This window comes from Zalophus californianus, chromosome 5, assembly GCF_009762305.2.
Source record: "Zalophus californianus isolate mZalCal1 chromosome 5, mZalCal1.pri.v2, whole genome shotgun sequence".
In the NCBI taxonomy this organism is placed as follows: Eukaryota; Metazoa; Chordata; class Mammalia; order Carnivora; family Otariidae; genus Zalophus; species Zalophus californianus.
In genome coordinates this window covers 5,574,493-5,591,862 of record NC_045599.1, presented here as the reverse complement: position 1 = coordinate 5,591,862, position 17,370 = coordinate 5,574,493, and the positions used below count along the sequence as shown (strand labels likewise).

The following is a 17,370-nucleotide window of genomic DNA, read 5'->3' as shown; positions in this document are numbered from 1 at the left end:
AGCACTAACAATATCACATATTAAAATTTGTTATAAAACCACAGCAATTACAACTGGGTGGTATTGGGATAAGAATATGCAAGTACACAAATGAAACATAAGTCCAGACACAGACCCCTCCATGTAAGGTAACATGGTTTATGACAAATGTGCTTCTACAATGCAGGAGGGAAAGGTAGTTATTTCAACAAATTATACTAAGCCAATTAAATAACAATATTAAAAAATGAATATTGATACCTATCTTACACCATACACAGAAATCAATTCTAAATGGACTGGCAATTTAACTGTGAAAAGGGAAAACTAACACACTGAGCAAAAAAAGTGGAGGAAAAAATTTTTTTTTAAGATTTTTATTTATTTGACAGAGAGAAACAGAGCACAAGCAGGGGGAGCGGCAGGCAGAAGGGGAGAGAGAAACAGGTTTCCTGCTGTGCGGGGAGCCTGATGTGGGACTCGATCCCAGGACCCTGGGATCATGACCTGAGCCAAAGGCAGAAGCTTAACAGCTGAGCCACCCAGGCATCCCTGGAGGAAAATATTTTTATAAGTCTGCAGTAAGCAGAAAATTTTTAGAATAGAACACAATAGAAGGTTATGCACAAAAGGAAAAGATTATAAGAAGGACCATATTAAAAACAGTAACTTCCATTTACCAAAAACAGCATTAAAATAATGCAAAGGCTAAATATTTACAATAGCCAAGATATGGCAGTAACCCAAGTATCCATCCATAAGTGAATGGATAAAGATGTGGTATATATACAATGAAATATGACTGGGCAATTAAAAAGAATGACATCTTGTCATTTGCAACATGGATGGACCCAGAGGTCCAATGCTAAGTGAAATAAGTCAGTCAGAGAAAAACAAGTGTATGATTTCACTCATATGTAGAATTTAAGAAAAAAAACAAATGAACAAATGAAGAAAAAAAAGAGACAAACAACAAAAACTAGACTTAAATTCAGAGAACAAACTGGTGGTTGCCAGAGGGGAGATGGGTAGGGAAATGGATGAGATAAGAAAAGGGGAATAAGAGAACACTTATCCTTTTTTTTTTTTAAGATGTATTTATTTGAGAGAAAGAGCAAGCATGCAGGGAAGGGACAGAGGAACAGAATCTTCAAGCAGATTCGCCACTGAGCACAGAGCCTGACCCAGGGCTTGATCTCACAATCCTGAGATCATGACCTGAGCCAAAACCAAGAGTCAGATGATCAACCGACTGAACCACCCAGACGCCCCAAGAGTATACTTACTTTGATCAGCACTGAACAATGTATTGAATTGTTGAATCGTGTTCTACACCTAAAATTAATATAACACTGTATGTTAATTATACCTCAATTAAAAAATTAACTCAAAATCAAGTAAAGACTTGAACATCAGACCTGAAACCATAAAACTCCTAGAAAAAAAAATATAGACAATAAACTCTGACATTAGTCTTGGCAATGACTTTTTGAATGTGACACCAAATGCAAAAACAACAAAAACAAAAATAAACAAATGAAGGAAACCATCAACAAAATGAAAAGGCAGCCTACTGAATGAGAGAAAATATTTGCAAATCATAGATCCAAAATATATAAAGAATTCACAAAACTCAACAGCAAAAAATAAGCAATTTGACTTAAAAATGGGCAGAAGATCTGAGTAGATGTTTTTCCAGAGAAGACATACAGATGTCCAAAGTTACACAAAAACATGCTCAACATTATTCATCTCCAGGGAAATACAAATCAAAACCACAATGAGGTATCACTTCACACAGGTTAGAATCGCTATTATCAGAAAAGATAAGAAATAACAAGTATTGGCAAGGATGTGGAGGAAAAAGAACCCTCAATTCAGGGACTCAAAAAGATATTTGCACACTTATATTCATAAAAGCATCATTCACAATAGACAAAAGGTAGAAGCAACCCAAGTGTACATTGACAGATGAGTGGATAAACAAAATGTGGTATAAACATCCAATGGAATAATAGTCCACCTTAGAAAGGAAGGAAACTGACACATGCATGCTACAACATAGATGAACATTGAGAAAATTACGCTAAGTGAAATAAGTCAGTTGCCAAAGGACTAATACTGTATGATTCCAATTATAAGAAGTACCTAGAGTTGTCAAATTTATATGGATAGAAAGTACAGCAGTGGTTTTCAGGGGTTGAGGAGAGGGGGAGGGGGGAGTTATTGTTTAATGGATACAGAGTTGGGGTTTTGCAAGATAAAAAGAATTCTGGAGATGGATGGTCGTGTTGATGGCCCAACAATGTGAGTAGCCACTGGACTTAAAGATAGTTCAGATAGGGACGCCTAGGTGGCTCAATTGGTTGAGGGACCTACTCTTGATTTCAGCTCAGGACATGATCTCAGTCAGGGTCATGATCTCAAGGTCCTGAGATGGAGCCCCAGGTGGGGCTCCACACTCTGCAGGGAGTCTGCTTGGGATTCTCTCCCTTTCCCTCTGCCCCTCCCCCCACTCACGCACTCGCACTCTCTCGCTCTCTCTTTCAAATAAATAAATATTTTTAAAAATGTGCTCGGGCACCTGGGTGGCTCAGATGGTTAAGCATCTGCCTTCAGCTCAGGTCATGATCCCAAGGTCCTGGGATAGAGTCCCACATGGGGCTCCCTGCTTGGCGGGGAGTCTGCTTCTCCCTCTCCCGCTGCTGCTCCCCCTGCTTGTGCTTTTTTGCTCTTTCTCTCAAGTAAATAATTAAAATCTTTAAAAAATAAAATAAAATAAAAATAAAAATATGCTCAACCTCAACAGTAATTAGGGGAAAGCTAATGAAAGTCATAATGAGATGCCACCACAATATAACCAGAACGGCCATATTTAAAAAATCAAAATTGACATGTCCGTGAAGATGCAGAGTTCAGGGAAGTAGTTACATTGCTGTGGAGTCCAAAATGGTACAAATAACAACTACAACAACAACAACAAAATAGTTGGCACTGTCTACAGAAGTTGAAGATACACATTCTCTGACCTAGCAGTTTCACTCCTTGACACACATCTAGAAAACAGGTCACATGTACACCAAGAAACATACACAAGCACGTTCCTAGCCGCAAAAAAATTGGAAACTGATAACAACTCAAACTTACATCGACAGTAAATGGGCAAATAAATTGTGGTTATCACACAGCTATGAAAATGAGGTAAGCATGGATCATCATAGTGGTAGAGATGAATCTCACAAAAGATGGTGGGCAAAAGAATATATGTGGGATGAGTCCATTTAAATAAAGTTAAAAAACAATCAAAACATATATTTGGGTAATAAACAGATAAAGAAAAGCAGGGAAATTAATAAAGCCAGGATTTGGGGGTGAGGGAGGGGTTTGTGATGGGAAAGGGTGGGCACTTCTGGAACGTTGATGCCATTCTATATCCCCTGACCTGGGCGGTGGAGACATCGATTTTTAAATTTCCATTCATAACACACTGACATATACTTCTTTCCATATGTGTGTTACACCTTACAATAAGTTTCTATTTTAAAACTAAAAATATTGGAAGACAATCAATATAGCTGCGAAAAAGTCTAACTTCATTTATTTGGTTGTTCGTTCCTCCAACATCATTTTTTAAGTCATCTGAACTATCTCCACTGATTTTCGATTCCAACTTTATAACATATTTAATACTCGCAGTTGAGAGTTGGTAATGGTTGTTATCAACAATCCGGTCTTGGTCTTTGGCCAGAATGAACGGACTTTTGCGTACAGGGTGGGGCTGGAGTGTGAATAAAGTTGACTAAAAGCGGGGGAGGGAGGCCGCGATGGTCCTCGTCCTGGGGTTTATTTTTAAATAGGAAAATTCTAGAGACAGAACTGAAAAGAGAAAGGAAGTCTGCGAGAGGGTTGCCAAGTCAGAGAGTAAAGTGTCACCTGATACAAGGACTTATGAATGAGCTCAGAGTAAAACTATTTGGGGGAGCTCTTAAGAAGAGGCCAGGCCTGCAGTGGGGGAGATTTGTTATACTGGATGCCTCCCCCAAGGGTACAACCTCATCCACACCACGTAAGTGGTAAGATAAAGCTTGCTGAACGTTCTCAAAGATTTGACATACTGCTATCTTTAAGTTGTATTCATTTTTTTTTCTTACTCTAGAACACTGTATTTATTGATTAAAGGAAATTACAGAAAAATACGCTCTGACACATTTTGGCTAATCTTGACCGCTGCGGAGTTCATTGCCTTTTTAGCGCTCAGTGGAGGACTAAGTGCATTACCTGCATTCCCCGTCCGCCCAGAGCTGCTCCGGGGGGCTCGGAAGTGAGACACTAACCAGCCTCCAGCCGCTGAGCGAGACGCGAACCCTCTAATCTAGCCAGCAAGCTCCCCCGGCTTGGGGGGAGGGGGGAGCGGGACTGATAGGTGCGAGGGGCGGTCCGACGGGCCTGGCCCCGCCCCTGGGGAAGGGGTCCCGCCCAGGCCCTGCCCCGCCCGCGCCGGGCCCCAGCCCCGCCCGCGCTCGCTCTATGCGCCCACACTCCGAGCCCAGAGCCGCGGCCGCGCAGGTCAGACCCGCGCCGCAGCGGCCGGAGATGCAGCGGGGAGCCGCGCTGTGCCTGCGCCTGTGGCTCTGCCTCGGACTGCTCGACGGCGAGCGCGGTGAGCCCTCTGCCCGCACGAGTGCGCGGCTGGCCGCGAGGGGGGGCCGCTTTCCCGGGGCGACGGGGGTCGGGCGGGGCACTGGACCCCCAGGAGCCTGGGGCTGCAGGGGAGATGGGGCCGGGAGCCAGGGGATACGGACGCCGGATGGAGCCGGCCTGAGCCCGCGGGGCTGAGGAAAGGGCGGGCGGAGACTGCAGCCGCTCAGGGACCGGGCACCGTCTGCACCGCAGCGCAGGGAATGTGCTGGGGTCCTCGACCACCCTCCACTATCGGCGGCTCAGCTCCTTTGGAGCCGGGCCCCGTCGCACCGCATCCTCAGCTAGGATCCTTCGCTTGCTTACTGGCTTCCCGGAGGGGTGGGGGGAGTCCCGGCGCTGCACTGCGGTGCCCTCCCACCCGCGCCACGGGGACGGTACCCCGGCAAAGCCCCGCCGGGCCGCAGACCTGGGTGCGCACTTCCCGACGCCTCCCAGCTGCGCTCGAGGTCGGTCCCCCAGAGGGCGCTCCGGGCAGGTGTCCACCTTCCCCAGGCCAGAGATGGCGGAGGCAGGGGTTCAGGGACCACCAGAGACAGGCGCCGTCGGGAGGATTGGGCGCAGGTGCACAGGGAAACTTGGGGATCTTGAGCTGACAACCCAGGAGAGATCAACGTGGCAGAACAGGTAGAATGCCGGCGCTCTCTGTATTTGACGGGGCAGGAGCCTTTGAAGGCCGAACTCAAGATCTTGGACTGTCCCGCAGGAGCAGCCGCAGAAGCGTCTTAAGCACAGAGAGGCGGGGGTCTGTGACAGGAATATGACCAGAAGTTGCCTCCCTACGGTTGGAGAAAAGGGAGTGTGGGAGATGAGAAAAGGAGCAGAGAAGTATCGTTGTATAGAGATGTCAGAGGATGGGTGAGGATGAGCCGGACGTCTACACAAGATCTGGTGACCCAGAGAATCAGAAGGTAGAGAAAGGGTCATGGGTCCCCAGTGGTTGGGGCAAAAGTGCTGGAAGGGCTGGAGGGGGTCCTTGCTATTTTTGAACACAGCAGATATTGAGTACTGGCTTCACATGCTTCATCCCTTTTTAATAATCCTCAAAAGGGAGGATCAGACCCATTTTACAGAGGAGGAAGCAAAGAACAAGGACATCTGTAACTTCTCCAAGGTTCCCAAAGGCCCGCAGTCAGGGGAGATGGCCAATGCAGATCTGCAGGATAACAGAGCCCTGCTCTCTATGCCTTCACAGACTGAAGGGGAGATGCAGGAGGTGTGGATGAATCTAGAGGCAGGATGGAGGAAGACATCTGGTGGGGGACCTCTGAGTTGGGGCAGGTCAGAGAAGAGGGGCTGTCCCTTTGCCCTTCCTTGTTCCCCTGCATCCAGCCCAGCGCCAGGCTCTCCCCAATACTTAGTGTGTTTGCTGAGTGACCGAATGAGTGTGGAGAGAGAAGTGAAGTGGGTCAGGCTGAGGAGGGGGAGACCCCACCGTGAGGAGACATCTGGCAGACCATTGGGTGTAGTGTCTGAAGCTCAAGAGAGGCTGGGCTGGGGAGCTGGAGAGGGAGCAGAGCAGAGTCTGGGCTGCAATTCCCCCACACCAAGCAGGGAGCCAGAGGCTTCCAGGGAGACAGGGAACATCCTGTAAGGTATGAGAACCAGGAGAGCCTGGGGTTGGGTGCTCTGGAGGTGGAGGAGGGAAAAGGGATGAGGCCAGTCTTACGGGAGCTCAGGTGGTTCATACAGAGTCAGGTGGTGAAGAGGAGGAGAGAGGATGTTAGCTGAAGGGGCCCATGGAGGAGGGTGGCCCAGCTGGACCGTGGCACAGCTTGTGGGAAGTGTGCCCTGCATTTGCCCTGGGGAGCTCCCCAGCCTGATGGGAGATGCTGGAGCAGAAGCATAAAACACTTCAGTTGCATCCAAGTGGCAGGACAACCAGAGTGGGTGGCCAGGTACTGGCAGGTGGGATTCTCGGGGAAGATGAAGCTGACCCCTCAAAAGTATGCAGTTAGCCCTAGATCCACATTTTTGTCCCAGCTCTGCCCCTAAATTCCTAGCTGTGTGGCCTGGGCCCCAACTTCCTCTCCCTGCACCTCAGTTTTCCCATGCATAGTAGTGCAAATGAGCAAGCACTTGAGGGGCTGTTCTTGGGCTGGACTTTATGGCTTGGGGTCCCGGTCTAGTTCCAAAAGGCAGTTCCTTGGCAGTGTCCCTGTGGAGAGGGCAGGTGGCAGAGGACAGGTCCAAGAGGCTTTGTTTGGGGGGCTTAGTCTAGAGAGAGGCTGTCTGTGCTGCTGGACAGTGGGCAATCAGCTCAGGGACATGTAGGGGAAGTAAGTGACAGCCGGGCAGCTGGGTTGCCCTGGCCTGAGGACACTGGCTTCTGCCGTGGGCTGAGTCTCATGTGGCCAGCCATTCAGCTCTCCGCTGTCCCTGTTCCTCAGCCCTGAGCCAGACTCAGGTGTGGACAGAGCAATGGGGGAGGGATGGGGGCATGCCAGTCAGGCAGAATGTGGGGGCTGGGCCACCTTACTGGGTCCTGTGGGCCACTGGCCCCAGCTCAGTCACTGCGGCTGAAGGGCTCTCTTCCTCCTCAGAGCACAGAGCCCACAAGACCAGGCACTCAACTGAGAATGAGGTGTGACGAGGATTATCTGGCCAGCTCCACACTGTTCCACCCCCACGCTGCCCCAGGCAGTGGGACCTCAACCCAGGGAAGGAGACTGCAGTTCTATGCCAGTCACAAGCTCCTGTTCAGGGTGGCTCAGGGACGATTTGGACCAGCCCCATCCTGCAGGGGTTTTGCTGTCCCAGACTGGCTGGGACACAGACATGGTATCAGACATCTGTATCGTAGGGACAGAAGTGCTCAGGACCCCCATGAGGCCCAGGTGGTAGCCGTGGGCTACAAAGGAAGGGGGCATTGCTTCTAGCTCGGGGCTTCTTGAAGGGATCTGCAGACTCCAGGGAAGGGAATTCCAAGTAGGGCAAAAAACCCTTCCAAGGCTCAGACGCAGGGAAGTCCAGATGGTGTATGGGGACTTGTGGGTAGTCAGATGAGACTAGAGGCTCGAGGGGGCCGGGGGTAAGGTGGGGGAGGTGAGGCAGTTGGAGGCAGCAGGAGTCAGCGGCACACCTGGAAAAGAGAAGTTCTGGGCAGGGAGGCTCCTGGTCAGGTCCCCTGAAGGCACTGCCAGAGGTGCAAAACAAGGTGGGGGCTCGCAGCAAGGGGGTACCGCAGGGAAGGAGGCGGGGGAGGGCAGGGATGTGTGCTAGTCTCTGGCCTAAGCCACAGAATGGGTCATGAAGGTGGTTTACCAGATGGGAACCCTAGGAGGAGGGGCGCAGGTAGGGAGAGATGAAGGGCTGCTCCGGCAGCCAATTCCTCCAGGAGGAGGTGCCCAGGGGACTTCCTGGGAGACCCCAGTTGATACAACTGGGCCAGATAAGGAAGGAGGAGACTTGGGAGCACCTGACTGTAATAGGGCAGAAGGCAATCCGGGAACCGAGGAAAATTAAGTGGGGTCTTAGCCAGGAGGGAGAAGTTCTCTGTGTCTAGCTTACACTCCTCCCACTGTTGGTTTGGGCGCTTTCCCCCACAGGGCAGATTTCTCCCCACCAGGGCCTCGCAGGCGCCCCCATCCCCAGCTCTCTGAGAGGCCTCTCAGGGAGGGAGGTGGGCCGGGGGAGGGGTCTGGAGAGCCCCTCACGCTCTCTGCGCTGACTTCGGAGCCAGAGGCAGCCGACATGTCCAGCTGGAGCCAGGGATTCCTGAGTTTCGATCCTTTTCAGACACTGGCTTCCTCTGGGATCTCAGTTTTCCGGTCACGCCGAAGGGAGAAGTCTGCGAGCAGGAAGGTGCGGGCATTCAGGGCTGGCAGCGGCTGGGCCTGGGTGGGGCAGCCGGGCGCGTCCCGGCTGCGCTCCCGCGCCGCGGGCCACCTCCGCCACCCCCCATTCCAGGTCAGGCCAGGGTGTGGGTGGCCCCGCGAGCAGGCGCAGGTCAGGGTGGCGAGTGGGGGAGCCCCGCCACGTGGCCAGCGAGGTCAGCAGGGGTTCATGGGAAAGGACTTGTCGGCCACAGGAGAGGACATCCTGCCTGCGTTTCCCTCTTCCTGCGGCAGGAGCCCACGGCCCCGATTTAGCAGCGCTGGGGGGCCACCTCTGAGCCAGCTGGGCTGTCTGATAACACCACCCGTCCTGCCGCCCGGGAGCGGAGTCCTGACCCCAGGCGGGCGGGCTCACTGCCTGGCACAGCTGGCTGCACCCGCAGCTGGGCTGTGCTGCAAGCTCAGCATCAGCCAGGGTGCCCCCCGCCCCCGCCACCCTCAGGGGGTCCTCCGGCAGCCCATGCTCCCACTCAGCCCCACCTTCCTCCCTGCTTCCAGCGGGACCTTTCTAAAGCACAGATCTGAGTTTTCAGTGGCACCCCTCCACCCCAGCGATAAGCACCAACTTCTTGAGCTGGTGGTCCAGACCCCGCCTGCTATGGTCCCAAGGGCATCCCTGACCCTGTGTCCACCTAGCCTGTACCCACCACACATCCCAGCTCCCAGCACATGACCTTTCTCCTGTTCTAGATATGCCCTGCCTTTCACCCAGCCTTTGGAGGGGCTGCTAAGAACTGCAGGTAGAGGATGGTGCTGCTCCAAGTGGGTGGGTTCGAGGGGGCTCCATTCCCACAGGCTGTGTGCCCCCAGAGCATGGAATGCGGGCTTTCAGGCGGGTTTGGGGGAAGCTCTGATCCTCACCCAACCTAAAGCACCATCCTCAGAGCTACCCTAAATTCTACCCAAGGGAGATTCATTCGTATTAGGCAGCACACACATGCGCATTTGGAGTGTCTGGCGGTGGAGCCTCACCTCGGTGTCAAACGCTAATCAAACTGCTTTACTCTAGGGTATGTGAAGGTTTTAGCTTTGAGTCATGGCTTACTGTGTCCATTTTGGAGATTAGGAGTTAAGGCTGGAGGGGTGAAACGGCTCACAAGGTGCTAGAGCAGCTCTGAAGGAGTGTCAGGTGTCAGGTATCTGGTCCCAGATGGCATGGGGGCCAAGGGGTCAGAAGGGGCAGGTGGTTGTCCACATTCCCCAAGGAAGGGTCTGATGAGGTCGGCAGGTGGAGTCCTAAATTTTTTACCACCTCTTGGACATTTTTTTCTTGATTGTCCCAGAGACCTTTCAAAAGCAGCATGCTCTGCAGACACATGGCCTTTCTCCCAAGTCTCCCCCTGGCCAACGTGCCTACCTCAGTGCAGGACATCTCCACCTCTCTTGCTCACCTCCATACCTGCCCACACGCTCTGTGCTCTCCCTTTGCTCCCCAGACCCTCAGGGGAGTCGGGGCAATCACAGGCCAAGTCTCATGCTTGGGACGCCACCATGAAAGGCAAGTATAAGCCCCTCCTCCCTGCACTAAGCAACTGTCAGATGCAATGAGCCAACCACTGCATGGAGCTGCAGAAACATGCAGCAGGGGCCCAAGGAGGAGGCCTCAACTTGTGCCTCTAGGGTTGGAGGGAGCACCAGTCATCTGTAAAGCCATGCCAAGAACGCAGCTTCTGCCCCCAAATAGCGTAGTCGTTTTAGGCAGGAGAGGGACTTGTGTTCTAGAAAGATAATCTAACCACTGGGTAACGCTGGACCAGTGGGGAGACACTGGCGTGGCGAGCCAGAGGATGGATGTTGAGGCCGACCGGACAGTGGGTTGGAGAGGCAAGGGACTGGACGGGGACCGTCCCAGGATCTGGCTCTCTGGGCGGAAGGAAGGCGTTCCCTGCTAGGTGTCTGAGTGCTGTAAGTGCAAAGCACTTTGCTGGGGGGGAGGGGCAGGGAGAGAAGAGCGGCAAGCCTGGAGCTTCCAGCTCCCCCACCCCGGCCATTGGTGCTGCCTCTGAGGATGGACATGACTTCGTGACCCGTTGACTGTGGGGGCTGAGTGGAGTCAGGAATGCCCTGACAGGTGACCGCCACTAGGATGGCAAACAGTGGAAGGGAGAGCCGTGCTTCCAGGGCTGATGGAGAAAAGATGGTTCGATATGCAGAAACACAAAGAATGCAGACATGCATGGAGTAAGGAGTAGCTTCCCGTGATCCTGTACCCCAGAGATAATCTCTGAGCAGCATGTTAACACCTGTGTCTTTAGTTTTCTCAACTGCAAAATGACAAGAACAGTACCCACCTCAGGGGGCATGAGTGGGGTGTGGGGTGCGCAGGTGCGCAGGCCTGGGCTGGTACACAGAAAGTGCTAAATCCGTGTTTGCTATTATTATCCTAACAGGATGTATGGGGTAAGCAGAATTTGGGGGTCAAAGAGTATGAGCCTTTGTTTAGTGCTATGAGTGCCTATTTGCCTATTTGCCCACATCCTTGCCAATACTGGGAATTCCCTATCTTTTAAACACGTGCTCGTCTTGTGGGGTGGGGAGCTGTGCGCTCTGTGCCTCCAGTTGTCCTGCCCCACAGTAGGTGTGGTCTGGTCTGAGGGGTGGGGGGTGCCCTCCCAGAGACATGTTGGAAGCATCCCCCCCACCCCAGGTCCGGAGCTCAGGAAAGCTACCAGGGAGGGTGGACTAGCTCAAAGGTGGGCTTGGAGCCCTGGAGGGTGCCATTACCAGGAGGAGGGAGCAGACTGGTGAGCAAGGCCAAAAGCCTCAGGCTGGCCTGTGACCCAGGACCCTTTTCTGTGGCCTCCTTGCCCCACATCTGTTCCATCTACCTGACAGCCCAAGGTCCCCCATATTCTAGCCTTGCACGTTCTGTCTGTCCTGTGTGTTCTCCTGGGCCAGCAAGCTCCTACTCAGTCTACCAAGCACATTTCAGTTCACCCCGTCCTACCAGCAAGGGCTTCTCTGACCGCCCCCCTCCCACCACCACCACCACAGCTGTGGCATGCAAAACACTCAGCAGGCAATGACAGCCATGGGCTCAGCATGCATGAGCCAGCAACAGTTTGTTCTTGTGATGGTTTGTAACGTGGTATTATGTTATGTGTGGCTCCCTAGCATCCTGAGGACAATTCTCATTTTGCAAGTGGGAAAACTGGGGCTTGGAAAGAGGAAGGGCCTTCATCGAGGCCACACAGCCACAGAGTGGCATTGTGGGGCATGCAGCCCGCCTCAGGGAACGCTCTGGGAACAGCCCCTCTTTTCCCCAGCTATCTCAGTCTTGTAGCGTCAGGGGACTGTGGCCTCTTGACCCTCACCCTTGACCTCTGGAGGCACAGAGGTTACCAGCCAGTTGTGTGTGGGGGGGGGGGACAGGGGGGAGGACTCTAGGACTGAACATGCCTGTGCCTCCCCTCCAAGAGTGAAGGGAGAGGGAGGACCTGGAGCAGGTCTCCCCACATCTGCCCAGCTCTAGGACAGATGCATAGAGACCCCAAGCCAGCTGTCCCCCATGTTTCTCCTTCAGCTTGCCTCGAGTCTGTAGCCTGGCCCCTGGATGCCTCTGTCGTCCTGGGCACAGCTGCTAGGGAGAGTGTGGATCAGACTGGCAGGACTGCCACATAGTCCCCATCACCCACAGAGTGACCATGACAGCATCTGCAGTAAGAAACTGTCAGCGTGTGGAGAGGCACCCCCGAGCTCACCGGCCATCCTGACTTCATCCCTGGGTTGTCGTGCTGGACCTGAGGATAGAGCCGTGACCAAGGACAGGGCCAAGGGAGGGACAGTGCACTCAGACTCCGGTCTCCAAGCAGGAGCAGGGATTCTCCAGGCACAGAGAGCAGGAAGGGACGAAGGACACAACCTGAGGCCAGCAGGGAGGTGGGCAAGGACCGTGGCAGGGGCACTGGGAGGTGAAGCAGGCCAAGAGGGCAGGACCTGTTGGGATGGGCTTCACGCTGGAGGCCAGACCAAGGGTATGCACAGCTCCAGAGGACCACAAGGAGCCAGTGAAGGTGTCCTAAGGCCACGACACCCCTCTGGGCTGAGGGACAGATTGGAGGCCAGAAAGGAAGCTGCTAGGGAGTAGAGAGGCCAGCACTTGGGGTTGTGCTGGGAGAGAAGGGGACAGAAATATATGATGACTGGGAACTGGGCAGGGATGGGCCTCTGTGGGTCCTGGAGCCTCAGTTTCCTCATTGCCGACTAGACTTCCCTTCCTCCCAGGCTGTGTGAGGATCAAAAGAGGCAATGACCTCAAGGCCATGATCAGTGCCTAATGTGCAGGACTTCCCACACCCCAGCCTCCTGCCGCTCGCCCCTCACTCAGGATCCCAGTGCTGCTCCCACAGCCGGCCGCCTGTGGCTGACGCCAGGGTCCTCATTGCCCAAGGCTGCTGACAGCACAGAGAAGAGGAGGTGTGCACTCTGGCCTCCCTGACCTCGGCCTGGCGCCTGCCCCAACTGCTCTGTTGAGAGCTGGGGGGCCAGGGCCGCTGGCCAGGGGAAGGAAGAAGCTAGTTCCTGGGCCAGGAACAGGAAGGCAGGGGGAGTGCGGCAGAGGCCAGGATGACAGCGCTTCCTGCTGTGGGAAGGGAAGGACAGTGGGGACAGACAACAGCCCAGCAGGAAGGATGCATCTTTGTTGGGGTTGCAAGTGGGGGCTGGGCAGCATGGAACCTCTGGGCAAGACAGTCATTGGGTCAAATCTGTCTTAGCTACTGAGCATTCTGGGGTACACATGGTCACCAGGGAGCTTGGTCTTTAAAAATGGAAACATATCTTCCAGAGGAATGACAGGGTCTGACATAGTTCCAACATAAAGGAAAACGTGAGGCCTGTTTAGCCAGCCAGTCAGCAATCCACCTATCCTTCCAATCACCCATCCATCTATCCATGTATTTATCCATCCATCCGTCCATCCATCCATCCACCCATCCTTCCATCTATCCATCTTTCTGTCTGTCCTTTTATCCATCTATTTATCTATCCTTTTATCTAGCCATCCCCCCTTCCAACCTTTCATCCATCTTTCCATCCACCCGTCCATCCACCCACCCGCCCATCCATCCGTCTACCCATCCTTCCATCTATCCATCTGCCTGTCCATCCATTCTTCTATCTAGCCATCCTTCCTTCCATCCATTCTTCCATCCCTCCATCCTTCTATCCATTTGTCTGTACATCTGCTCTTCCATCTAGCCACACTTCGTTTCAACCAACCATCCATCCATCTATCTGTCCATCTGACAATCCAACTAGCCATCTTTCCATCCATCCACCCATATTTCCATCCATTCACTCATTCATCCATCCATCCATCAATCCATCCATCCATCCATCCATCTGTCCATCCACTCATCCATTTATTCATTCAACAAATATTTATGGAGTCTGGATTCTGCACCAGATGCTGTGCTAGACATGCGGTGGGGTAAAAAGGAGACTGTCCTGGTCCTTTGAAATTTACGCCCACTGAAGTTTACTGTCTAGTAGAGGAAATGGAAAAACACAAGGTGAGGGGCACCTGAGTGGCTCAGTCAGTCAAGCGTCTGTCTTCAGCTCAGGTCATGATCTCCAGGTCCTGGGATCGAGGCCCATACGGGCTGCCTGCTCAGCAGGGACTCTGCTTCTCCCTCTCCCTCTGCCTGTCACTCCCCCTGCTTGAGCTCTCTCTCTCAAATAAACAAATAAAATCTTTAAAAAAATAAAACATAAGTTGAACAAATAAATAAAGAAGATAATTACAAATTGTGACAAGAAGGATGAAGCAACCAGGAGGTTAAGATGGATATTAGAGGGGGACTTAGGTTTTGGAGGGGGTGAGTAGTCATGACTAAGCTAAGGCCTGAGCATGAGAAGAAACCAGCCTGTGCAGTGCATGTGAGAGGAGGCAAATTAGGAGGAGTATGTGCCAAGGCCCTGGGACAGGAAGGAACATGCATGTTATGGAACAGCCTGAAGGGCATGATGGCTGAAGGACATGAACACAAGGTGAGAGTGGCCCAAGAGGGTATGGAAAGGGGATCAGGGACCCAGCCACAAGTTTGGATTTTCCTGAAAATGCAGTGGGAAGTCACTGATGGGATTGAAGCACAAGCATGATATGGCCCATTTCTGTTTCCCAACTGTCACTAACAACTATGTGCAGGACTGAAGGAGGGTAAAGAGTAGGCCCAGGAGCCCCCACTTTGGGGCTGAGTGCAGTTGGGCAGGCCCCAGTGGGAGAGCAGGGGCTGGCTCTGGGATGCTTTGGGGGTGGGTGGTTGGACAGGGTGAGGAGAAGCACATCCACAGCTGGTCCCATACGGGAGATGGGAGCTATCAAGGCGAAGCCTTGGGAGGGGTGAAGAGGGTATGAGTCTGGAGTTCAGCATCAGAAATGTGGGAACCGGGGTGTCTATAGGATGGCCAAGCACTATGGCAACTGGATAATTCAGGCTGGCGTTGAGAGCAGGACAGGAGGTAGAGACTCTGAAGGTATCCGGACACTTAGGGGAGAGACCTATAAAGAAGAGAGTGAGGAGTGATACATGTGGTGCTAGGCAGAGGGGAAAGAGGAAGACAAGGAGACAGTGAGCTCACAGAAGGTGGCAGAGGAGGAGACAGCCCTGCTCCCTGCCTGGAGTGCCCACTGGTCCTGCAGCGTGGGGGTCATGGGATGCCTTGACCAATGGCTCCATAAAGCAGGGGTGGCATCTGCACCCCAGAGGGAGGACGAGCAAATGTGGGAGGAGGGGACAGCAAGCAGAGTTTTTGCTGTGGAGGGAAATAGGAAAGGGGGCAGGGCTGGAAGGGAATAGGGGATCAAGGAATTTGGGAGGGGTAGGGTTGTTTATAGGATGGAAGATGGAAGGCTTGGACTTGGGAGGGGGGAGTGTCGGAAGGTTTCCAGGGCCCAGGCAGGGGGTGAGGAGTTTGGATGTAGGAAGATGATCTCCATCGACTGGCTTTACTTCATTAATGCTGACAGTGAGGGAGGAGGGAACACCCTGAAAACTTCAGTCCAAGGGCCCATCAGGGTCTGCCTACAAGACAAGAAAGGGAAAGAGCTCTGGCTTTGCACTACACACTGAGCCACCGGGGGCCATGGTGGTGCTGCAGGGTTGGGGTGGAAGGTGAGAGGCAAGGAAACAATGCGAATGACGGGCCGAGGGCCACACTGTGCCAGGACACGGATGAGGCCAGGAAGAGGTATCTATGGGGAGGGGTCCCTGGACTGGAAGTTTTGATGAGGCTGAAGGACTTAGTGGCTGTCAGACAAGGGCAGCTAGCAAGAGGCAGAGGGGATGCGGAGAGCAGCACAGGAAGGCAGGAACTTGGTGATGGCATAGCTTCTGGTAAGGACCAGGTCCAGGGTGTGCTCGGGAAGTGAGTGGCTGAGAGGAGGAGGGAGGACGGTGGAGATGAGGACCACAAAGGCCAGGACACTGGTGAGTCATCTGTGTGGATGTTGGAACCATGGGGAACGGCCTGAGTTGGGGTGGCAGGAGCTGGAGAGCCGGGAGCAAAGAATGAGGGGAAGTAGCCAAGACAACAGCTAATGACAGCTTTAGCAGGGAGCAGGTGGTACCATCAGAGAAGGGAGATGACCACAGGGAGCTCCCCACTGCCAGGCATGTGCCGTGGAGAGCACTACTACATCAAGGGGCAGCGGTGCTTCAGAAAGCCAGACTTCAGGTAAGGCAGAAGGGATGGAGGAGGACAGTGAGGTCTACAGCACGGTCTGCTGGTCATTCAGGGTCTGGTGGATGTGAGTGAAGACAGGGCCACTGGGGCAAAAAAGGAGAGACTTGCACAGATGGATAAAAGGGTTGGCAAGGACAACAGATAGTCTGTCTGCTTAGTACAGTGATGTGGATGCTTCCTTTGGTGGTACGGTGGCCTCTAGGGAGGAAGATCCTGCAGGTCCCATTCGCCATCCATCAACCCACTCCAGCATCCACCCTCATCCACCCATCCACCCTCTGTTCACCAACGCACCCATCCACCCATCCTCCCACAACCCACCCACCCATCCACCCACCACCCATTCATCTACCCATCCACTGTCCCCCCACCCACCACTCATGCATCGTTCCATCCACTCTCCATCCACCCGTCTACCCTCCCACCTACCCACCCATTTATTCATCTGATCATCCATCACCCATCCTACCGTTACTGAATTCATTCCGTACACCTTCGGTGTCCATCTCCTCTGTGCTGAACTTAGGAAGGTGAAGAAAATACAGCCTCTCTTCAGATGTGACCAGAAAACCACAATTCAGTTTGAGAAGTGTTCTAACAGCAGGGGCCCAGGAGGCCGAAGCTGCCTGAATACCGTTGATTGCCCCACCACAGGGACGGGACATGTGAACCAGGCCCTGAAGAGGGGGCTCCGCAGGAGAAAAGGAGGTACAAATGTCCAGGGCAAAAAGACAGGTGAAGGCAAAGACTTCAAGATATGAAAAGCCCAGGGGCACCTGGGTGGATCAGTGTCTGCCTTGGGCTCAGGTCATGATCCCGGGGTCCTGGGATCGAGTCCCTCACCTGGCTCCCTGCTCAGGGTGGGGGGAGGAGTCTGCTTCTCCCTCTCCCTCTGCCCCTTCCCCGCTGCTCATGTTCTCTCTCTCCCTCTCTCTCTCAAATAAATAAAATCTTTTAAAAACAAAAGATATGAAAAGCCTGGCCCTTTGGGACAATGGTGAGAGCTATGTGCCTCTCAGAGATGTGTCAGGAGATGAAGTGGGGAGAAGGGCAGCGGGCAGAGTCCCGGCGTGCCCCTACTGCGTCTTGGAACCAAAAGGGAGCTGCGCAAGGAAGCTGGGCTGACATGTGCCACAGCTCCATAGCCAGGGGTGCCAGGGGTGCCAGGGGT

The 17,370-nt window shown here is 53.1% G+C and overlaps 1 protein-coding gene across 4 annotated transcripts in view; it reads left to right on the top strand.

The window, feature by feature from the left end:
• The first annotated feature begins 4,529 nt into the window (after positions 1–4,529).
• FLT4 (fms related receptor tyrosine kinase 4) overlaps positions 4,530–17,370 on the top strand; it is a 40,186-nt gene continuing 27,345 nt past the window's right edge. The window contains exons 1-2 of one of the 4 annotated variants that reach the window (XM_027606901.2): positions 4,535–4,639; positions 16,726–16,907. Coding sequence is in view for 2 of the 4 variants with exons in the window: in XM_027606902.2 (XP_027462703.1) it covers positions 16,054–16,190; positions 16,726–16,907 (319 nt within the window). In the remaining 2 variants the exon portion in view is untranslated. Of the gene's footprint in view, positions 4,640–12,361; positions 12,393–16,010; positions 16,191–16,725; positions 16,908–17,370 lie in introns of those variants that run through there. The other 3 variants (XM_027606902.2, XM_027606899.2, XM_027606900.2) reach the window with 3 other exon arrangements.